The sequence below is a fragment of the Podarcis vaucheri genome (assembly GCF_965113315.1).
Source record: "Podarcis vaucheri genome assembly, chromosome: 3".
Lineage (NCBI taxonomy): Eukaryota > Metazoa > Chordata > Lepidosauria > Squamata > Lacertidae > Podarcis > Podarcis vaucheri.
In genome coordinates this window covers 33,078,448-33,102,831 of record NC_138761.1, presented here as the reverse complement: position 1 = coordinate 33,102,831, position 24,384 = coordinate 33,078,448, and the positions used below count along the sequence as shown (strand labels likewise).

At 40.8% G+C, this 24,384-nt stretch overlaps 1 protein-coding gene across 8 annotated transcripts in view; it reads left to right on the top strand.

The window, feature by feature from the left end:
• ENAH (ENAH actin regulator) overlaps positions 1–23,192 on the top strand; it is a 143,518-nt gene extending 120,326 nt beyond the window's left edge. For 7 of the 8 annotated variants that reach the window (XM_082217485.1, XM_082217487.1, XM_082217488.1 and 4 more), the window contains 10 exons: positions 5,784–6,139; positions 9,215–9,979; positions 12,412–12,704; positions 13,386–13,519; positions 13,823–13,877; positions 14,396–14,444; positions 15,637–15,703; positions 17,306–17,384; positions 18,405–18,462; positions 19,699–23,192. In XM_082217485.1, the coding sequence (XP_082073611.1) occupies positions 5,784–6,139; positions 9,215–9,979; positions 12,412–12,704; positions 13,386–13,519; positions 13,823–13,877; positions 14,396–14,444; positions 15,637–15,703; positions 17,306–17,384; positions 18,405–18,462; positions 19,699–19,736 (1,894 nt within the window). In that variant the 3' untranslated portion in view covers positions 19,737–23,192. The remainder of the gene's footprint in view (positions 1–5,783; positions 6,140–9,214; positions 9,980–12,411; positions 12,705–13,385; positions 13,520–13,822; positions 13,878–14,395; positions 14,445–15,636; positions 15,704–17,305; positions 17,385–18,404; positions 18,463–19,698) is intronic. The other variant, XM_082217491.1, reaches the window with a different exon arrangement.
• The last annotated feature ends 1,192 nt before the right edge of the window (positions 23,193–24,384 follow it).

Here is a 24,384-nt window from a genome sequence, read left to right as displayed (position 1 = left end):
TTGGAGCCAGTTTACCTGAGGCATTGGCACCTCCCATATACTACCTCGACAGTGAAGTTGCAGAGTGTCATTACCAAGTGATACCTGATGGGTGACTATGAAAAGAAGGGCCTTCATTCTCTCTGATAGCATTCCAGCTGTGAAGTCCTCAATCTCTGCCATGATTCCCGCCCCACCCACCTCCCTAGTTCATATAATATATGACAGTTTTTATGTACGCTACACAGAAAGTTTTTGGTTATGGGCACCATGGAAATATTGTTGCTAATATAACAATAACTCCTAGTATATTTTAGGAGTTAGCATGGTATCCTTCTTAGTACTGATATGTAAGGAAGATTCCCCCTGTGCCATTGTGTCCAGAATATTTCAACACTGACAATATAAAACCAGGGAAAACAGTTTGTATTCTTTTCATGCAAGAAAAGATTAAAGATCTGCCAAGCTGATATTTTAAAGGGATATTAAAAGCAAATGAGGATCAGCTTTTCAAGTTGTAAATGTTTTTCTTCTGAAGTATGAATTTCCTTACTTGGCTTTTGAGATATATTAGCCCAGTTTGAGTATAATGCAGCTAAAAGATAGTTTAATCATGAGAATAGGTATTTTAATTAACCTGAACTAGCTATTTAATCAAGAAAATAAGTAATTGTAAAATGTTAAATAAGTTTTCCATTTTTAAAAAGTTACTCTACTTCCATTCCTTAAATCTGGGACAGGAATTTATTTTTGCGTTTTTAAAGAAGAGAAAAGTAGGACACTAAAAATAGCTTTAGTGACTTAAAGAAAAAAGAAACTGAAAGAAACTGTTTTTTTTAATAGAACATTTTTATCTCCCTTTCAGCATTGGTCAAAAGAAGGGTCAGGCTTTTACAGTGGAAGCTCCTCTGTTGACCCTCCAAAGCTAAGATCCAGCCTTTCTCCTCTGACCACAGTCATTATTAATACATTTCCACCCACCAAGAGGCTTCCCAGATGCTTCTGCCCATCTTTTCTGCTTAGCCAGTCAACAAAGTCACTAGCAGCAGGTGGGGGTCAGGGAACCATGTATTCCTTCTGTGGGTGTTCACAAGCCAACCAGAACTGTGTACCATGAAAGCCGAACAGAATCAGTTCCAGAAGTTCGTTCGACTTCCAAGGTGCAGCTTCTGATTGGTTGTAAGAGCTTCCTGCAGCCAATCGGAAGCCCCGCCAGACATTCAGCTTCCAAAAGAAAGTTCGCAAACCGGAGCACTCACTTCCAGGTTTGCGGCGTTCTGGAACCAAAACGTTCAACTAGTAAAGCGTTTGTCAACCAAGGTACGACTGTATTCCTTTTGGGGTGTGGTCTGCAGCATGTGCCAGAGAGAAATATACATTTACGTTAGAAGCCTTGTTTACTTATATTTTTGTCTGTGTGTATGTCAGTGGGAGGAGAGCAGTAGGATATCTTCCTGCCTTTGTCCCTACGGCCTTGTTGCCGCCCGTATTTTCTTTGGGTCTTCCTCCCCTCCCAGTGTCTTCACTAAGGAAAAGCAGGACATTCTGGGATCAAATCAGAAACCAGCTTTTGTAAATCTGGTGCTGTCCCTGGAAAATAGGGACACCCGGAGGGTCTGCTAACCTGAAGTATACTTTTAATCACGTTTTAAATTGCAGATTGTGTTATGATTTAGGTTACAGTTTTAAGTGTTTTGCCTTGCTTTGGGAGACACCCAGAGACCAGTTCTGGGACATGATGCAGTTAATAAATTAGTAAATTAATGCAGTAAATAAATTAATTTGATAAATGAAATGCAGTTAATATATTAACCCCACTTAACCTGGGCGTAAGTGGAAAGAACACTCTAAACAAAAAGGTAGATTTATGAGATTCGCTGTGTTGTTCCTTAACTGCAGGGGCAAGCCTAATCACTTTTAATTGATTCTGCATTATTGTGAAGGGAATTTCACTATCCTACATTTTTTTCTTACAACACTTTAGGGTTTGAAATCTTAGGAAGTAACTGAAAAACTGACAGGCTTGGTTGCACCCAACTTTTACAATAAGATGAGTTGCACTTAACTGAGTGGGGCGTTCCCCTGTCGTGTTGCAGCCTCTTACACTGCCAGGGAGATGGAATTTCTCCTGAAATGGCATGAGATGCAACAGGGGACTGTAGAAGGAGGGGGAAATTGTCTTATATCAATCAGGAACTTCCCTTCTAGATTAAGGGAAGGCCTTTCCACTCACCCTGATTCTTCATTGGATCCATGTGTAGGGTTTTGTTGCATTTATATCCTAACCTTCCTCCAAGTATCTGAGGGTCATTCATTCTTACTTAAACAATATTTGAGGTAGGTTTAGGCAGAACTAGCCCACCAATCTTATGTCAGTCGAATGCTTGTATTTATGGAGAGATGCATCTTTTAAACAAAGGTAAATCATTTCCCAAAGGGAAAACAGGAGATGGGTAAATTAATAGAACCTCAGCTGGAATAATCTCTTCCTGCTAATTAGCTAGCTTGGAGGTTGTTTTCCACATGAACTGAAGCTAAATCTATGGTTTTATAATGCATGTTCAGGGATATGGCAGCAATAACTTAAACATTAATTGGAAATTTAAGCACTGAACTAACAAGATGACAGGATAGGAGTCTTAATGAATGGACGTGGGGAGTGCTGATTCTGCAGAGTTGTTGAAACTAAGCAGGGTGAATGTAGTCAGTCACCTTGTGACTATAATAGTTGAATATGATACTTTCCCCTTTTATCTTCTGCAAAAATTCCAAAAGAAAAGTTACTAAGGACATTAAAGTTGTAAGTGCTGTTATTCTATATACGAGAAGGGTCATTGTGGTTCCAAGTGAGCTGGAGCAAAATTTAAAACTGAAAAAGTTTAAAATGCACAGATTAAAAGGGAACAAGTTAAAACTAGCTAAATTGGTTTGGGAATTGAGGCGAACTACAATGAAGAATGATACAAATGTGTGGAAGCTGTAAATCTCTACTGCCCTCTGTTGGGTGATCCTTCTGATGTGAAGAAAACAGAGCTTCCTTTTCAAATCACTTCTGTGAGGTATCCAGCGATTCACAAGGTTTGCTGTAATAGGTTCAATTTTCAGTGGCTTGGTGCTAAGATTTGCTGCTTCAGGAAATTGGTGTATATGGTGGTGCAAATCCACTGCTGCACAGAGCATTAAATTACGATTGCAAGGATGTTGAACCAGTGTTTTATATGCAAACACCCCATAAAATCTTTAAAATTGTGGTGCTGCTCATGAGTTGTTTTATAAAGGGTTGTAGTTACCAGTCAACCTTAGAGACTGGCTTGGATGTCTTAGTGTTATCTTCACATGTATCACTTTATTCTTCTCTAAAATCAGTTTTGTAATGTGGAAATGGCTGCATCAGTTTGCCGTAGTATATTTTGAGAAACGGGCATGCATCCGTGTCTCTGTAAGCATGGATATCAGGACCTCAAATGTTATATAGCAAATAGTCTTTAGCAAAAAGAGAGAGATTTTAATTAATGTATTAACAATGTATGTGCATCATCAGGCAAAAAAAGATACATTATTCTGAGTATTTTTAGCCAGTATTTTTGTTTCAGTAAGCAACAAAAGGGAACAAATCTCTGCAATAGTTCATTGAAAATCCCTTTCCTCTTCCAATGGCTACACTTTGTAGCCATTTTTTAAAAAAATCAATAAGAACCTTATCTTTAGGGTGTGCTAGATTCGCTTCAGATATGCTGCAGGGGAACATAATCTTAGCACGTCTGTAAAAACAGAAAATAATCTATTTAAGACACACATACCCCCAAATTGGCTCAACAATGGATGCTCCCAACATGTATGCATGAAATTATCACCCATTACCCCATACTCACTACAACTAACTTGAGTGGTTTTATATAATTTACATCTTTGTGGCAGTAAGGTGTTACCTGTGTAATATTTTATATATCTTCTCTTGTGCTTGCAAGACTACATCATGTGGGACTCTGGGTCCCTTCCAACTTTACAGTTACATGATTCTATTACTGTATTCTATGATTTGAGCTCCGCCTAGCGGTAGCAGTCAGAGTTTGCCGTTCTGAGACATTCTGGAGCTCGTCTCCCCTCACGGACACCACCTAAAATTCTTCCTCAGTGCTGTAGTAGCATTTCTACCCCCAGTGCAAAGTTTTGTCTGCTTTCCACCCGTTACCTTCTTCCTTTCTCCTGTCTTTCTCCCAACTAAGAAGACCTGCCATTCCCTTGAGGCCCCTGAAAGCCTATATTGCCACAACTAAAGCTTTTTATCAGTCTGTCACCCTTATTCCTTGCATAGGGAAGTTTCTAATTCCACCTTCGCCAGGTAGACTAGGGCCTGCGTCACTCTGGCATGTAATTGCCTCATTTAAAGCCTCCCAAAATTCTTGATTCATTATTTGAAAGCTTTCCTTGAGCAGTGCCACGTGAGTAGAAGTAACTTTTTATTATTATTTACTTAAACTTCCTTGGGGATGCTTCTGGATCAACAGGCAAGTAAAAATGCAAATTAAGTAAGAAGTGGTATGGAGACTATTGTCTGAAGAGTGGGATATAAGTTATTACCTGTGTTCAAAATTAGCCAGGTGTCAGGTGCATTTTGCACCTGTCTATCAACCATTTGTGACCAAGTGAAGGTGCCCAGGTGCCAGGATGGCACCTGACATCTCCACCATCGGGAGGGGCATGCCTGGGGATCTTGACTGTTTTCACACACGTAATACCACATCCTGGAGAATTCTGTCAGTCATATTTTATCTGCACAATCAGAATGAATTTCAGGAACCAAAATGATTTTTTCTGTGCGGCCTGAGCAGGAGCAGTGAGCAATATTATAGTTAACTATTGTAGCTTGCTCACAGTTGTGAAGAATATTCTTACGTTATGAATGCTCTGTGTCACCATAAAGAAAAAGAGGTCAGAGTCGGCCAACATATATGTACTGTGGTGCCTCGCAAGACGGAAAACTCGCAAAACGAAAGGGTTTTTGGTTTTTTGAGTTGCTTCTCAAGACGATTTTCCCTATGGGCTTGCTTCGCAAGACGGAAACGTCTTGCAAGTTTGTTTCCTTTTTCTTAAAACCGTTAATACAGTTGCGACTTGACTTCGAGGAGCAACTCATAGCACACCTTTTTTGAGGTTTTTGAAGACTTTGGTGATTTTTGAAGCTTTTCCGAAACTTTTCCAAAACCGTGCTTTGCAAGACGAAAAAAACCGCAAGACGAAAAAACTCTCGGAACAAATTAATTTCGTCTTGCGAGGCACCACTGTAGACTGTCCCTGGATCAAGTGAATTTTCCACTTTTAAGTTCTCAAACTTCTTAACCTTGCTCAAGGTTGTCATCTGAACTAGCCAGATGTTTAGCTGATAATCAAAAAAACAAGACCTCAGAGCCATCTTGCCCCAAAATGGCAAGTAGGTACCGCTCTTGCGGGAAGGTAAACGGCGTTTCCGAGCACTGCTCTGGTTTCGGTGTTCCGTTGTGCCAGAAGCGGCTTAGTCATGCTGGCCACATGACCTGGAAAAACTGTCTGTGGACAAACACCGGCTCTCTTGGCCTGTAAAGCAAGATGAGCACCACAACCCCAGAGTCGTTCACGACTGGACTTAACTGTCAGGGATCCTTTACCTTTACTTTAACCATTTGGTGTCTAGCTTATATATCTTGAGTTTCCAACACTGATTATTATGTCACACATTGGCTCGCTGTGTATGTGTTCGTAGCCAGGTGGCCTTTAATCTGGTTTTGGCTCTTCATTTTAACACTCCCCGTTTTCCTCTGTTGCAGGCAGCTTCAGGAGCAGCAACGGCAAAAGGAGTTGGAAAGGGAGCGGCTGGAACGCGACAGGCTGGAGCGCGAGAGGCTGGAGAGGGAAAGACTAGAACGAGAGAGACTGGAGCGCGAGAGGCTGGAGAAGGAGAGGCTGGAACGAGAGCGGCTAGAACAGGAGCACCTGGAGAGGGAGCGGCTGGAGAGGGAGCGGCAAGAGCGAGACCGGCAGGAGCGCCTGGAGAGAGAGAGGCAAGAGCGGGAAAGGCAGGAGCAGGAGAGAGCAGAATGGGAAAGGCAAGAAAGGGAGCACCAGGACCAACTGGAAAGAGAGCAGCTGGAATGGGAAAGAGAAAGAAAACTGTCAAGCGCTGGTAAGAATTGCAGTGTGTTGTTTTGAACTGTTAACGTGATGAAATTGATCAAAGTAATCACGTATTGAAATGGCTTCTTTCCCGTTTTCCTGTAAACTAACTTCCAAAAATTGGAACCTTATTGCCAGCAACCAGACTTTCTGTATTTCTCAAATAGTATATGTGTAGGATGGTGTTTTTGAGCTTTCATTAAGTGCCTTCTTTCTTTTTTCTGTTAATCTTAAGAAGCAGTTTATATAGCATCAGTTAGGAAAGAAATCCTGCATTGATCACTTAAGAAGGAAGCCTAGAGTTCTGTGCTAAGAGAACTACAGATTCTCACAACTCAGAATCCGTGTCCCTTAATGCTAATCCCATTGCCAGAACTTTAAATCCTCCTCTTATCCTGGGCTCTGTTTCTGTTCTTGCCCTCTTGTTGTCCTCCCTTTCCTCTCTGCCTTAGCCTCCTCTATCCTGTCCTGTAACCTTAGGCAGTTGTCTTCCACCTGCAGCTTGGGCCCTGTATGTCCCTTACCTTTCAGGACTTGGGTGAGAGGCGTGTTGTGCTTGAGAAATGCTGCTTATATTTGGCAGTGTTCGTTCTCTCAGTGTGGCTCCAACCATAAGCACACTAGGGATTTGATGGCCAAGTTCTCTGGCAGTTTTACCAGCCAAAGTTGGTAATTGAGAGGAAACTTTGACATTGATGTCTGTCAGTTGTCTGCGTAATTGAATGTTTGGCATGAGAGTTTAATGTCAGTAGGCATACCTCGTGCGAAGAGTCTTGCAAGAGTCTTTTAGCAAGTTGTATGGATAGTATTTTAGATGAGTCACTGTACAAAATTACTTGGATCAAAGATGGATCTGTATTCTTCGGTTATTTCTTCTTTGAACGCAGAGCTATGGCTTTCGTTGTTGTTGTTGTTGTTGTTGTTGTTGTTGTTGTTGTTGTTAGAGACTACATTGATAAATGGTTAACTTGAGAAAAACTTTCAAAATCTTAGTTTGTTTCCAAAGACCAACCAATAAAATATGAGATATAAACTGACCGTTGGTGCAACAGATCCAATAAAATATGACCCAGCCAATAGTTCTTGCTATGATAGAGTAGCACAGAATGCTTAGGATGCCTGACTGTTTATATTTTTTTGTTTTACGTGATCAGAAAGTTGGGTCATCTCTTTTTCGGGAATGTGACATTATTCTTTTTATATTCTTCCAAGGCTACATGCCTCAGAGACTTGTGTATAAATATACAGCATAGGACTTGCTTCATTGCTGAACATGAATGCAGGCCGGTGTGTGTGTGTGTGTGTGTGTGTGTGTGTGTTTTCCTGAGGCTAAATGGCTCAGGAAATGTGCATCACTCTTGAGTATAAAACCTAGAACTTCAGGAATGGATGCAAGTTCATTACAGCACAATGTTCTTGTTTGGACAAAACATTAACAGTAGCCCAGCTTTCCCAGGGAATGAGTGCTTTTCTTCTACAGTGTAAATGTGAGAGGAGTTCAGAAGCTTTTGCTTTTGCATTTGATTAACTACAGCTTGCCATGTTGTCTGAACCTGGAGGAACTATGGTTAGTAGCAACAAGCCAACTTCATAAACTATAGTTCGTGAAGCTGGTTGGTTTTGGCTAACTTTAGTTAATCTTAATTACAGTTTAGGCTTCAGATGAGACACTGAAATGCACTTAATACAAAAATGGAAAAGGAAGCTTCTGATCTCCTCTCCTGCATTTGTTCTTGTCTGAATGAAGCTAGTGTAATAGCATATGCAGGCAATGCCTGTAGCTGTGTAAAATATTTTGTTTCTCAGTGTAATAAACATACACTTGGTTTGTGCAGATTTGCTCATAAGTCCACAAAAATTATTAGCCCACATTTTTTACTAGTATGCCTGCAAATATTTTTGATAGCTGCAAGTGGCACATCAGCACTCTAAAAGAACTGATTTCTCTTCCAATGTCCTGAAGCTAGATTCTGCCTTGCCTTGTAAATAGGAGGCAGTTCTTGCTTGACAAAGGCAAGCAGGCAAATGGCTATTTGCAATCCTGAATTCTCAGCTACTTTTTTCTACTGCATTTCCTGTTTCTAATTAATAAAATATTTGCTTGAAGAATGAACGATCTGTAAAGTGGAAATTTGTATAAGCCAGTCACTTTTGAGGAAGAATTTTCTAATTTCTCATGTTTCACATGCAGTTCTTACTTTTGGGGCATAGTTTCTACTTACTGTTGATGAAGTGTCAGCTTTCAGCTGCAATCCTGTTCTCACTTACCTGGGAGCAAGTCTCACTGAACTCTGTGGCCTGGTTCAAATACCATTTTAAATCATTGTTAAACTTAAACTATGCTTTAATGTGAACGAACAGGGTGGGTGGCTGTATGTTGCATGCTATTCCATGCCTGTGAGTTGATTCTCTCTCAACAAACCATGAATGGTAAGCCAAGAAGAAATGTTGTCTTCCGCTCATGATTTGCTGGGAGAGGAACAGGCTGCTAGTCTCGATTCACATGTAATGTGAAGCCAGCCTCGGGTTTGTTGAAGGTGTTGGGGAGGAGGACAGCAGGAACTTTCAAAGACTGTGCAACAGCACACTGTTTGTTCACATTAAACCATAGTTTAACTTTAACTATGATTTAAAATGATACCTAAACCATGCCAATGGGGCCTACATCTGAGAAGAAAATGCACTGGATTGCACTGTTCATATACTGAAATTGTCATTCAGTAGTATTTTTTAAAAAAAATTCTTAAGATCACTTCACTTGATTCCAACCAATTGATTTTGCTGATTACCTTTGAGAACTTACTGTGTAGTGAAGGGGTTTGGGCATTGTTGTTGTTTTTGCGTTTCCAGAATGCGCTTGTAAATTCAAATGTTGGCACAAATATATAAGGCAAAATTGGAAGCATCTGTTGACAGTGTATAAATTCTCCTAACAGTAATTTACTTGTGCCTAATCCTCTGGTACTAACTATAGTCTACATTTATACATTTTGTTTGAATGCTGGTTTTGTTGCTTCATTAGCTCCCTTTTTCTCTCTCTCCTCTTTTATCCTGCCTTTGCTGCTGCTTTCCATCTTCTGTCCAGCTCCATCTTACGACAACTCCCCGTATAGTACTTCACTTCCTGAATACTCCAGTTGCCAGCCTCCTTCGGCACCACCTCCTTCATATGCTAAAGCAATGTCAGACTCTACTCCGGATTATGCTAATGTGACTTCTGCACAATCGGTTTCCTCTCCCCCTACACCACCACTAAGGCACTCTGCTTCACGTTTCGCTACATCTTTGGGCTCTGCCTTTCACCCCGTCCTTCCGCATTACGCCACAGTTCCTCGTCAAGTAAACAAAAATTCTCGGCCACCTTCACCCGTGAACCCCCCAGCCCCTTTGCCCCCTAGTACCAAGTCCACTACTTGGTCTGCTTCTAGTTTTGCACCTCTTCCCCCTTCTCCTCCTGTAATGATTAGCAGCCCCCCAGGCAAAGCCACTGGCCCAAAGCCTGTTCTCCCCATTCCAGTAACCGCTCAACTCTCCCAGTTGTCCCCATCCCCTACTGCACCCAATGGTCTTCCAGAACTGGCAAATTATCCAGCACCTTCGCCACCTACCTCTGGTCCAACGCCACCACCTTCCTTTCAGCCTCTCTCGCTCTCTGGACCTCAAGCTTCCTCTCCAAGTTCCCCATATGCCTCGACTCCCTCATCCAAGCCTAGTGTTCTCCCTTCTCCCTCTGCAGCTGCCCCTGCCTCTGTTGAGAACTCTCTAAACTCTGTGCTGGGAGACTCCTCTGCTTCTGAGCCAGTCTTGCAGACAGCCTCTCAGCCGATTGAACCTCCTCCGTCCCAGCAGGGTAAGGTTTCCGTTACTGCTACTAATTAACTAATCAGGAATGCACTCAAAACTAATTCGCACCTGGAACTTGATTTATCCTGAAGAATTAGCATGTTGAAAAGCTGCAGCGATCTTAATACCCTCAGCAAAAGTTCAGCAGAATGTCATGAAACTTTGAAGAGCGGAGATACGTTTTTTCAGTCAAATTTAAATAGTGTATTCTGTTTTTGTTTTTTTTTCATTTCTGGAAGTCCGCTGAAAGAGTTTTGCTAGGTGGTTTCTTGCTTTTTTAATCATTGGACATTAAATGAAGAATGTTGGCTGTGAATTGGGTTTTTCTCAGTTCAGTATTATTCACAAAAAGTATAAGGAAAGCATAATTAGTAAGATTTAATAAGTCCATTTACACATACTTTAATTTGGTTTGTTTGTGTATCCAAAATAGTTTTTAAATTGCAGGTGTAATTTCTGAGGAACCCAAAGGCAGTTACTTAATGTGATACAAATATGGTTTATAACAAGATGAATTGATCCTTTTAATGTTTCCCTCAGTCTGGGCTAAACATTTTAAAGAGTCTGTTACTCTAAATAACACACAACCCAGGAGCAGGCAACCCTTTATTGATTTGAGGTGTTCCACCACTGCAAGGACAGATGAAAATCAACTTGCATTTCATAGTAAATTTACTTCTGTAATTGTGGACCACCCTTGGTTAGGGATTTTTTTAAAAAATCTAATCTTATTTTTCATCCAGGCAGTGGGGCAAAACTACTCATTCCACCAACATTTAAAAGTCTTCTAACTCACTAATGTATGCTGTATTAATATTTCTGGAAATAAGCACGGGCATGGGTTGCAAATGTATAAGGTATCTTGTCTTAGGTTTACTTAAATTGGTGGAATTTAGGCCTGTGTTCTTTAGACTTATAGTGGGGATAGAAACATTAGTGATGTTGTGATCATCACCTTGAATGGAGGGTATTTTTTATTTTTCTTATATTATGTCTTTTGTGTTTTTATGTTGTAAATCACCCTGTGGTCTTCAGATGAAGGGCAGTATATAAATTCAATAAGTACAAATAAAGAAGAAATGTTGTAGAACTGGAAAAGGTGCAGAATGTGGGCAAAATTATGAAGGTGATGGAGTAGCTTAGAGCTTTATAGTTGGTGAAAAGGGGGTAGGCATAATAGAGGGGTACAAAAGGGAATAGACAAGTTTTTCTTGCTCTTTTAGTTCTAGAACCCGAGATCATCCACTGAAGGTGAACCCTGGGAGATTAAAGACATACAAAATGAATTACTCATTCACCTAGTTTAGGCATGGGAAACTTCCTAGTACAGCTCCCAGTTTCTCCCTCATTGCTGTCTCCCCAGCAAACCACACCCATCTTTCTCACATCTGACATCACCTGTGATGTCAGGCGTGGGGCAGGTAGAAATGTGCCTGCCAGTGCACACCTGGGGAATCTTAAAGTGCACTGCCGAGGGAGGCTCCACCTGTCACTATTGATCAGCAGATTGCTGGTGAGAGCAAACCAATTGGAGTTGGCTGCACTATGAATTTACTCATGGGGAACTCCATAGCCAGCAGATTTGAGCCAGACTTGATCAGCTGATTGGTAACTTCAAGCAGCACTTGTCTGGGCTTGAATACAGAGGTAAATGGGTCACCTGGTATCATAGTGCTGTCCGATGATTGACAGGTCAGAGTCACCCTTGGAGGGTGAGAGAACCCAGCATTTGGCCCACCAGCTGAATCCAATTCCTCGCTCCTGACGCAATGCGTAGTTAAACTATGGCATTTGGTACCACACGGTCTAGTAATAGACACCAACTTGCACAGCTTTAAAGTAGGGTTCGATATATTCATGGAGGATAAAGCTATCAAAGACTACCTGCATCAAGGGCTATATGCCCTCAATACCCGATATGGGGAATCATGAGCAGGAGAGTGCTGTTGTGTTCCTGTCCTGCTTATGCGCTTCCCATGCGCATTTGGCCACCATGTGAACAGAGTGCTGGACTAAATGTGTCCTTGATCTGATTCAGCAGGCTCTTCCTATGTCACTGGACTTCTGGGCATAGATTTTTCTTGTGTACATCATGTTCTACCTCTGTCTTTTACGATAGGGGTCTGTTTTGTTTTTTGATAACGTTGTGCAAAGATCGCTCAGTATCACGCCCCTCAAAACATTCACATGAATTTTGATTGTGGCATCTGTTTCCTCTTAAGAAGTTTTGAGGGTGTTTTTATTTCAAGCTGAATTGTTTGTTCATTACTATTTATGTGTGCTTATTAGAATGAAGGAATGTTTTTCTTTGATATTGAAACCAGCATGGGGACCGTGCAGGTTTTTTTCTTTCTTAATGTAGTATAGAATTGGTTTCCTGACAGTCTTCCCTTTTTGTCACAATTTTTGTTTGGTTTTTGTGTGTGTGTTTTTAATTAGGTGTTATCCAAGGACCACCTGCACCCCCACCCCCACCCCCTCTCCCACCTGGCCCTGTCCAGTCACCACCAGCAGTCCCCCCTCCCCCTGGACCCCCTCCCCCTCCCCCTCTTCCACCATCGGGGCCGCCTCCCCCACCACCTCCCCCCCTTCCTAACCAGGTTCCTCCCCCACCTCCGGCCCCTCCTCTGCCTCCTGCGGGTTTTTCCATGGGATCGATGTATGAAGACCACCGTCCTTTAACAGGACTAGCAGCTGCTCTTGCTGGAGCCAAACTCAGAAAAGTGTCACGGGTAAGCACAGTTCCAGACATTTTAATTTTAACTTTCGAATTAAGGTCTTCATCTGCTCAGACTGTTCATAATGAATGGCTAAAACAGCGATCAATAATGTCTCTAAAATGCCCATATCTAACTTTATTAGAATTAACTATACAGTGGTAGCTCGGAAGTTGAACAGAATCCGTTCGACTTCCAAAACGTTCGGAAACCAAAGCACAGCTTCTGATTGGCTGCAGGAAGTTCCTGCAGCCAATTGGAAGCCGCGGAAGCCCCATCGGACGTTCGGGTTCCAAAGAACGTTTGCAAACCAGAACACTCAATTCCAGGTTTGCAGCGTTCGGGAGCCACAATGTCTGAGTACCAAGACATTCGGGAGCCAAGGTACAACTGTAATGGGATACTGTTCAGATGGAACCCAGTATTGGCCTTGCAGGTCAAATTGATAGGTGGGCAGGCTGCTGCTATGCTCCTGCTGCTTCCGCAAATAAACAAAACAAGAAGCACATCTTGGAGTCTCCTCAGCCCTGGGGTATGGCTAGGCTTTCGCTTAGTCAAATTAGGCGACCTACTGGTAATTATTAAAATACTTTGAATTTTCCCCAGACTATTTCAGACCTTTGTTGCCATCTATAAAAGCTGACTCCTCATTCTAACAATATAATTTCCATGTCTCTTGGGCCTTGTCAATGTTAGAATGAAGATTCTCCTAATACCAGTGGAGGAGCGAGCTCTGCTTCACCCAAAACAGATACTGGCCGTGGGAATGGGCCGCTCCCGCTTGGAGGAAGTGGCTTAATGGAAGAAATGAGTGCCCTGCTGGCAAGAAGGTAAGATGATAGTTTAATTTTTACATCTTTAATATAGTTCTCACTGTACAGGTTTGGCAGGTGTGTTTTTCCCATCATGGGAGCAAATGGCAAAGAGCTATAAACACCTCAGATTCTTGGTATGCATACTATATGATGAGAGCACATTTTCAGTGTTGCACACTTAAGTTTTTGCATGTTGAGTGTCATTTGTTTCAGTGAGGACAATTTTCACAAGCTGCCAAGGAGCGATAGCAAAGCCATACATTGGCAAGCAGTGTTGAGTAAGGAGTAACTGAGTTCACTTTTTGTCCCTGCTTGAAGGAGACGAATTGCTGAGAAGGGATCATCAGAAGCAGAAACAAAGGAAGAAAAAAATGTAAGTTGACAAATTAATCTGGCACAATATGCAACATACCATATAACCAAATTACAGGTAGCTCACACCTTATGCTTATTTTATTTACGTGATCTCAGCTTTGCACACACCACACAGCTGCGATTGTGGGCTTACCTGGCAGCATCTCAGAGCACTTGCACCTCCCGCCTTTCTTGCTGGGCTTTGAGAAGGCAGCAGGGGGGCTCTGAGACCCTGCCAGAGGTCTTAGGCCACCTTCCCACACCTGGGTAAGCAGCCCTCCACCTTGCAGAGTGGGGGTTCCAGGGGTTCCTGATTTTACACGTTTTTGTGTTTATACATGGACCCTCAGAACTAAACCCTCACATAAGATGCAAATTACCTGTATTTTAATTTTTGAGATTAACTTGCCTTGAGGTGCTTCATATCTGCTAAAAAAAAACCCAACAATTTTAAATGTTCCATCTGATTATGTCACCTCACTTCTGGAAATTTTGACTAGACTTGCAGGTTGACTATTTTTCATCTAATTTAAATAGGAAGAACCAGAGCATTCAGCTTCAAAGCCTCCTTCAACAAGCACACCTGGTAAGTTGTACAAATCTGTGACATTCACATAGCTGACACAAATTCTGTGCATTCATTGTCCTTGCTTTTAAGGTTCACTTTCCAAAAATCAAGTATGTCAGTAACAACTTAAGCTCTATATCTAGAACAGATTTCTAGTTTGACAAGCAAAAAACAATCTCTGCAGCTTTTAACTGGATGCTGTTGCTTACCGTAAATATGGATGCAACAAAATTCTTAAGATAGAAATGTTTGAATTCCTAGAATAATAGAAACGTAGTGATGGAAGGAACCGCAAGCCTCATCCAGTCTAACCCCCTGCAATTCAGGAATCTCAGCTAAAGCATCCATGGCAGATGGCCATCCAGCCTCTGCTTAAAAACCTCCAAAGAAGGAGAGCCCACCCCCTCTTGTGAATTCTTCAAGGTGAGGCATCCCCAAACTCGGCTCGCCAGATGTTTTGGGACTACAATTCCCATCATCCCTGACCACTAGTTCTGTTAGCTAGGGATGATGGGAGTTGTAGTCCCAAAACATCTGGAGGGCTGAGTTTGGGGGTCCCTGTTCCAGGTGTTGTGTGTACATCAGGGGGGATTGAAGCCACCCTTTCCATCTTAACCTATCATAATGGGGCTTGTATATGGGCTCCCTTTTTTTACTCTTCCTTTCAACCAGTTTTTTAAAAAGGGGAATATAGCACATATTTCCTTTTAAAGGACTGGTTGAAAGGAAATAGGTAAAAGGCAGTGAGGTAGATGATAACCTGTGATTCAGCATTGCAAAATTCTTAGCAGGAGCTTAAAAAACCCCTCTCTGAAGTGAGAGGCCCACAGGATGATTGCGTTTGTACGATGGGTGTACATAGGAACAAAATGCCCTAATGGCTGGGGTCTAAATTGTCTCTGTCTCCCTGGGAAGACTTTCAGGTCACAGTGTATCACTTACTGAAAGCATTGGCTCGGCATGCTGTGGGTAAAATTCAATATGGATTATTGGGAAATGGGTGGAGTACACAAGACAGCAAGTTTTTCAATGTCACTGCTTAAATCTGTGGTACACAGCCAGGCGCAAAGTGATTGGAGCCATACAAGTCATCTTAGCTCATAAAGATTACTCTTTTTAAAGTACTATTGTTAACAGCTCAGAGAAGGACTTTTATACAGCAGTAAACAAATGTATGTAAGTAACATCCAGTGATTTTTATCTCCTGCAGAACTAACAAGAAAGCCTTGGGAAAGAACGAGTGCAATGAATGGAAGCAAGTCGCCCATTATCTCGAGGTAGTTGTCTTTTGTTTGCAGGGTACAACCCCCACCCACCCCAATGTGACTGGAACAGAGGAATTTTATTTTTAAAAACTGGATATTAAAATGCAAACCTAAGTATTTTGTGGCTATAGATAGTGTTCAAATGAATCTTGTGCCAAGGAGTGGAAGAATCAAATACCTTTTAGCCCTTCAATTATTTGTCCTTTAAAGATTTTTGTTTGTTTGTTATAACAAAGCATGCAGTGAAAGATGAAGATCAGTAATAAAAAAGGGTGAGGTTACTTTCCTTTTTCAAGAAAGCCTGATATTGAATTATTAATTTTACATTGTCATAGCAATTTTTCCTCAGGAATTAAACAAGTAACATATTTGGAATAAAGTTATACTAAGCTTAAGTAGTAGATTGTGTATGAGTTCAGCATTAATAAGGAGTTGAAAAATGATTTCACTACAGAGTGTTTCCCCCAGGCTGAGGGCAGTGAAATAATAGCTGAGATGGCTAGAGCGCTGGTGGAGAAAAATTTGTTCTGAATCGGACCGAACAGGGGTTAGAGCTCAACGTCGAGCCTACCAAGTGCCGATAGCAGCAGCGAAGAACACCTTCTTCGCCGCCTCTATTGCATCTGCTGAAAACAGTTCCATGAGACACTTTCAGGTAGTTCGTAATTGAACAGAACCACCTTCTCCATTGGGGACCTATAAGGACTCCCAAGATCTCTTGCAGTGATTTTGCAAAAATAAATAAATAATGGAGATAAAAATCACTCAAATTGGAACTAGTAATGGTGGTGAAGGTCCTGTGTGAGTGACGATGCAGTTGGAAGGTGGATAGCAGTTAATGGACTGACATTGAATCCCAAGAAGACATAAGTACTGTTTCAGGGGGGGGCAGGTGTGGGGGACTCCCTGGTCCTGAATGGGGTAACTTTGCCCCTAAAGACCAGGTGTGCAGCTGTGGGGTCATTTTGGACTCACATCTGTCCATGGAGGTTAATTATGTTTCCGGGGCAGCTGTCGACTAGCTCCACCTGGTGTGGTGGCTGAGACAGTGCCTGCATAAAGTAATGCCTTTAGTGGATTCCTCCACTAGATCAAAAGCCTGTGGACAGAAGGAGCCCATTGTTCACTGACGGTGAAGTTTGGGTCCAAGCTTCACCAGCAGTGAACACACAAATTTACCATGTAACCAAACATCCCATGGCCTTCCATTAGTTGTGTGTTTATAGAAGGACACAGAAGCATTATTATAATTATAATTTAATATTGTTGCTGCTTTGAAGACTTTATATCAAGGCAGAATATAACCTTTTATGTAAAGGAATACACTCAGAAGTGAAACTTCCATTTAAAATCAACAACACAGCATTCTACTTTTAATGGTCAGACTGCCATTCTCCTTATATTTTTTCAATTTGAGCAAAAGACCATCTAGGTCCAGCAGAAGCAGTTTGCTCATCAGTCAAGAAATCAGAATAACTAAACTTCTTAACTACTTGGCGGGGTGTGTGTGTAAAGGCATGGTAGGCAGCAGATCACTGATCTTATAAATTGAATTTCTGGTGGAAGTAGCAGGTAGCATAGTTAACTGGAACCATGTTTGTTTGTTCTTCACAGACCAAAATCTGCATCCTCTGGGCAACCCAGTACAAATGGAGTACAGTCTGAAGGGCTAGACTATGACAGATTGAAACAGGTAAATATTTTATACTAGAACTCTAGCCCTAATGTTGTTTATGATATTGACTTTAATTATTTCCGATGGACAAAAAACTTTATTTCTATAATTTCTCTGCCATTTGAGCAGCATGACGGTGTACTACACGATAGAAAGAATATAAAGTACAACAATAAAACATTTTAAAAAACCACAAATATGCTTAGTATGCAGGTCTTAAAGCAGTCTATTGAAAACATCTACAGAAAACATCTAAATATAGCTGCCTTCAGTCACTATGAAACACTTTAATGAAAAGGTTTTAACCAATTGTCAAACTGTCAACATAGGTGGTTAAACATGCATCCCACAGACATTATTAAGCTTCTGGGCTTAATATCCTGGTTAATTAACAGACATTCCCAGATTTGACCTTAATAAGGAACTCTAGTTTTAAATGAGCAGGATCTCTGAACGAATGGCAGAGGGGACATGGGCAAAGTGCACAGGCCTTAAACCAGTTTCTGGCGTCATAAATTGTGGTTACGAAGTAGGTAAGAATACCTCCTAATCTGACATAGAATTGCTACTTAGCTACTTTCATTGTAAGCTACTGCCCCTGTTTTACAGAACATTAGCTACTGCCCCCTGTTTTACAGAACATTTCCTCTGGGAGGGGGGTTTTCTGCAACACAGTGAGGCAGCAAAATGACCTTTTTCTTCCTTATCCCATCACCCTTGCCTATCTTGCCACTGAGATCCCTGAGTTTCCACAAATAGATGCAACAATCAGTATGTGATCAATTTCCAGATTTGTGTGGTGGAGAAGAATTAGCTCTACATTTTGAGCTTGTGTTCACTGGATTCTCTCTGTGCACAAGCTCTATACAAAAGTAGGGGGAAATTATAATTTGATCTAGGTCATAGAAGCACTTCATTTGGAGTGTCGCTGCTTGAAATTTAAAAGTAGGCTTGTTAATAAATCTTTTTCAATTTTGATGCCTTTTAAATTGCCTTGGGCAAAACTTTTGACTTTTTAATTCTGTTCTGATACTATAGGATATTTTAGATGAAATGAGGAAGGAATTAACGAAACTAAAAGAAGAGTTAATTGATGGTGAGTATTTCAACCTATGACTGGTTTTCAGTCATGGATGGAATTGTATGAATGGGTTAGGGTTTTGAAATGGAAAATTCTCAGACCTCACATACTTACCTTTCATTGGTACATGATAAAGGTAAAGGTACCCCTGCCCGTACGGGCCAGTCTTGCCAGACTCTAGGGTTGTGCGCCCATCTCACTCAAGAGGCCGTGGGCCAGCGCTGTCCGAAGACACTTCCGGGTCACGTGGCCAGCGTGACATCGCTGCTCTGGCGAGCCAGAGCCGCACACGGAAACGCCGTTTACCTTCCCGCTGGTAAGCGGTCCCTATTTATCTACTTGCACCCGGAGGTGCTTTCGAACTGCTAGGTTGGCAGGCATTGGTACATGATCCTGACCCCCAAATATTCCACTATCACAATTACAATGGAGGAGTATGTTTCAATTGATCAAGAGTTTGGCTTCAGGTCCATGAGGCCTTTATCTTTTATATCTAGTTTTGGAGCAAGTCACTGTTTTGCCTCAACCTCCCTATCTATAAAATGGTGATGTAAATATCTGTTAACCTGGCCTACCTTCAAAAGGTGATGTTCAAATATAAACTTGGAATTTAAAGCAGACTGCAGATTAAAAGCTATGGATAAATAGTAAAAGTCTTAAGACCCTGCCCCACTTTATTATGTACTTGGGCTGGCTGTGGCACTCCCAGAACATTAGATTACCAGAGCATGGTTTACTGTGACAAAGCTATCCATCCAAGAATAACAATAGCTGTAAACCAGCTAGAGCTGGAAAAAGGGCCCTCAGCTCCACCAGAACCACTTGGGCTTCCCTGGACAAAGCTGGATCCAAGAAAACGCCCAGGATATGTACCTGGTTTTTCATGGGAAATACAATCCCATTTAGAGCATGCTGTCTACCTAATTCCCAGACCCTAGAAACACCTAGCAACAGAGCCTTCATCTTGTCAGAATTCACTTTCAGTTTATTAGTCTTTTTGGGACTATCACACTATAATGTAGCTCCCTCGACCTGAAGTGAGATTAGCGCCACAACCCCGTAGTCACCTTTGACTGGACTTAACCATCCAGGGGTCCTATACCTTTACCTTTTACCTATAGCCACATTGTCTGTACTACGTTTGAGGAAACACTGTCTTGATACAGGTTTTCTCAAATGAACAGACCACATCCTTTCTCTGTTGAGATACTGCAGAGTTTAACAGCAATTTCCCTCCTCTTTCCAAATCAGCAATCCGGCAAGAACTGAGCAAGTCGAATACAGCATAGTAGGACTTAGCCGTTGTGACCACTGGTCTTGGCACAAAATCGACTACATTTTGCGAGCTGTTAGAAGAAAATGGAAAAAAATACACTTGGAAGAAGGGCAAGATTCTGAAAGCTTTCAGACATCACTTCGGTATACGATTTCCCTTTGCTGCTGTTTTCTGACTTTAAACCTGGTGGAAAATGTTCTTAAGTTGCGGTAACGATTTATGCAGAAAATCCTATACCTGTCAGACGAGATCACAGTGCATTGAAATGTTTTCATATCGAGATGAAGCTGCACATTCACAATTCATTAAGACTAAAAGAGAGAGAGAGAGGAGAGAGAAAAGCTTGGGAAGGCTTTTCAGAGAGGTTTTCTTAGTGAAGGATTTAGCAAGTTATACTGTTGTACAAATGTATCTCAGGTTAGTCTTCCTATCATATGGGGTGTTTCCATGAATTAAAGATCAAACATGACTTCAGTTCACAAAATAAAGAACAGATAAGAGTATGTTGTAAAATACAATATTGGTGAATGAGAGATCTTCTAGGATGTGATGATATATTGAGTTTTGGAATCTTATGATAGGAAGCCTCTCTAGTTAGCCTTCGTACAGTTTTGTAGGGGAAAATGCAAATGCTGTCCTGAGTATAAAGATGTAGATGCCTTCCTAAATTGTAATGCTTTACCAAATCTAAGACTTCTCCAGAAAACAAATCAATGGTCAAATGTAAATTGTTAGATTGTTAGAGACTTACCGTAGGTTTTTGAGCTTTTAAGATTTATGCATGTAGACATTTTTGTAATATAACACAACCACAGAGTTGGCTTTTTAATTTAAAACATCCTTGCATGCCACAAATATTAAGTAGCCTTTTTACAGTAAGGCCTAGTTAACGCCCAGGCAAAACTTGGGAGGTGTAGGGTTGGGGGTAGGGTGACTTTTTTTATTTAAAAAAATTTGTATTAATTACTGCACTATTTTTCCTTTTATTGCATGCATGTGTAATAATAAGGAAAATGTTGTGACTTATCAGTAACCATGTTAAATAGAAGCAGATACTTAATAATTTTTTTGTATCATTTTGTTTGTATTTCAAAATTAGTAATGCTTCAGTAAGAGGTTTGGAAACCCTTAAGCGATTTTGCTTCTTTTTCTTAACTTGGTATAAAGTTAAGCATCATGATTAAACTTAGAGGTAATTTTTTTAAAAAGAGGCATACAAAAGCAGTACAGAGCAGCCTTTCCACAACAGCTACTTGAACCTGTGCATTGAGGTCAGTTTCTACTTAATTTGGGAGTGCGCATAGTACAGGTGTTATTTATGCTGCCAATCCTTTAATCCCAGTTTAAGTGACTAGGAGCAGGTCATGAGATCATGTACTTCTTCCCAACCTCTCTCCAACGTAAATCCTCCTGCCCTTCTCCCTATCTCTGAATCGTGGTTAACAGTTGCATCATCACTGGCCGGAAACTTGACAAGACCATATTTTAACCAGGACTGGAAAAGCTTTTGGTGCCAGTGCTGCCTGTAACCAGGGTTAAGGAGCCAGGGGGTGAGCGGGTCATGCCAGGAAAGGTGCACATTTCCCTACAGCTTGCTCCTGTTCCTTTAACCATGCAGTGGACCTAGGTCAGGCATGGCCAAACTTGGCCCTCCAGCTGTTTTGGGACTACACCTCCCATCATCCCTAGCTAACAGGACCAGTGGTCAGGGATGATGGGAACTGTAGTCCCAAAACAGTTGGAGGGCCCAGTTTGGCCATGCCTGACCTAGGTAGTTTAGGTCAAATATTGATGCACAAAGTCACACAATGGAAAGTCTTAAGAACAGTGGCGGCAACAACATATTCTTCAAAGATGAAATTCACTTTGTTCCATCTCCTGTTCCAGTGTCCAAACTTTTACTAAGATATCCCATACAGACTTCCAGAAAGGGATGGGGTGGGGAATCCTGCAATTTTAAATGTTGTAATTCGGCAAATAATGTGCAACCATCTATAATTCCCACTGCCTCTTAAATTCTCCATGCTATATAATAGTGCCATATTTATCTTGTGAGCTATGCTGATTTGAAAAAAATAACTTGTGGCTATGGACAGAATTATTCATTTTCTTGAATTACCCACTTTCATCCAGTTTAGTTCATAAGAAAGCTTTATTTACCATATCCTCCCAAGTGTTGGGCACCAAAGCAAATTAACAGCTGCTTATTGCTGCTTAAAGTTTTCATTGAGGACATTCTCTGTTTCCCCTCTTTCTGTAAGATGGAAGTATGGCATATAAAATATGATCCAAAAATCAGTGGTTACATTTTTTTAAAGTGTTATCTGCATGCATTAGTTGAAGGCATTTTTTAAAATAACAAGGCAAACAGATGTTGCTCTCAAATTAAGAGGAGGCATTTTCATCTTTTAAAAGTAATTTCTGATTAAACAGTATAACCCTAAATGCTTACTCTTTTCAGAAATCATGTCTGATTTTGTTTGTAAAAAAAATTCAGAGATAGCCTAGCAGAATGTTAGAGGTGTAAGTGGTCCAAAGGTAAGAAAACTGAGTTACTAGATTGTGAACGAAACTGGTTAATGCACTAAACGTTTTGTGCCTTGGTCTAAAAATAACATGATTTCTGTGCAAAAGGAAAAAAGAAACAGGTCTTTGTACTCTTTCTACATGCATAGTTATGTGATCCTGAATTGGACCGTTCCAGGAAATCCAATTTTAGTTAAACTGTAAATTAAGGCTGTTTTAACGACAGCTATGCCATTGATAGATAGTCCTGTAATTAAAATGAGCTACAGAGGAAGCTTAGGTTATTTTAATTACTGTTCTTTTAAAAAAATGTTATGATGGTTCCTGTGCTTTTGTACAGCGGATGCCTTAAGCTGAATATGGTTTAGGGGATCACTTTTAATTCCAGGAAGGTATTGCTTTCCTCAACACTGTGATCTGATCTGTGATAAATCTGTCCTATTCATACACAAGTGGCTAACAAGTCAATTGCAAACAAACTGAATGTACAAATCTTAGTGCTGGTGCTGAAATCTCTTCAGAGTTGTCATGAAACAAAGTTCATTGTTCAAAAAATTTGCAAGCATCAAGTGTCAATCAAAACTGAAGATTAAACACTAATGAATGTTGAATTTTCATGCATTTAGTTTTACCTCCTTTTGAGTTTTTCAGTTAATTCTCTGCTATTTTTACCATATTGTGTCATTTTAAAATTTCTTAAAATGCTAACTTTGTTTTGTTTGAGCAGATGAAATAAAATTGCAATATATACATGCTGCTGCTATTGTTTATGAGACTTGATGTCATAATGAGAAACCGATTCCTCCTCCTTGGCGTTACCTATTCCTATTGTCCTAAATTCATAGCATACTAAACATGCTACCTCCACAAAGAATGTAACAAATAACGCTCATAATTCAAAACTTATGCTGAATCCAAGAAAGTGGAGCTATTTCATCTTGAAGTTGCTTTTGAGCTTTGTTTTGTCTCCATCCAGGCTCCCCATACCAATGAATGAATGAACACACACAAACACAACACCACACTACATTATGCTACACAAAAGCAACACCATACATTTTGTCCAAACAGTTGTTTGTGCTTGTTCCTTTGTTCCATTTCTTTTAACCCATTAGTCCCAACCCCTTTTTTTCTTTGCTGACATCTTGTGTTGGATATAACGCAAAAGTGATTTGTGACGCTTTCTTTGTCAAGCTTCCACCCTTTCACTCAAATCACTTCTCACTTTCTAGATAATGTCATTTATGTGATTTGACAGACTAGATCAGGCATGGCCAAACTTGGCCCTCCAGCTGTTTTGGGACTACAATTCCCATCATCCCTGACCACTGGTCCCGTTAGCTAGGGATGATGGGAGTTGTAGTCCCAAAACAACTGGAGGGCCAAGTTTGGCCATGCCTGGACTAGATCATAAAAAGCTCCCTGTTTAAGTTAGAAAGACAAGATCAGACATTAATGAGGTCAAAGAGAAATTATGGGCTTCATTAATTAAATGGAACCAGGGAGCACTTTCCCATCAAGTAGAGAGTATGTGGGTATCTTGACAGTGAGATTAGAAAGAGGATAAGTCGCTGATATATGTAGAAAACAGAAGCAGAGGAGGAGGGACAGTAAAGACATAAACCTCTGATTTGAGGCTGGAAGGGAGTACTATGGATAATTGTTAAAACACTTAAGTAGGTAACCATATGCCTTTCACTTAGGAAACAGCATTTTGAAGGCATTGGATTGTGCAAGCCTAGGTTTCCCTCTGCTGACTACTGTTGGAATTTCAACTATTTAGGCTTGAGCTTAGTTTGTTAAAAGCAAGTAAAATGTGATGCTCCATAAATAGGATTTAAATACTTTATACACTCAAAATAAATATTTGTCCAACTAAATCATACTTGGAAATAAATGGACTTGTCTTAATTTGAAGAGTCTGTATGAGTAACCACTGGATATCACCTTATGCAAATAACTACACAGGGACATTTCATTTTCAAAAATTACGCCTAGTAATTAAAGCCTGCCAAGCTATCATAACATCTCCCATGAGGGAAGGGAGGGCTGTTGTCACTTGTTGGAGGGGGGAGCAACCTATTATATTAAAGTTTAGTGCACTGCATATAAATTACAACTTATTGAGTGTAAGT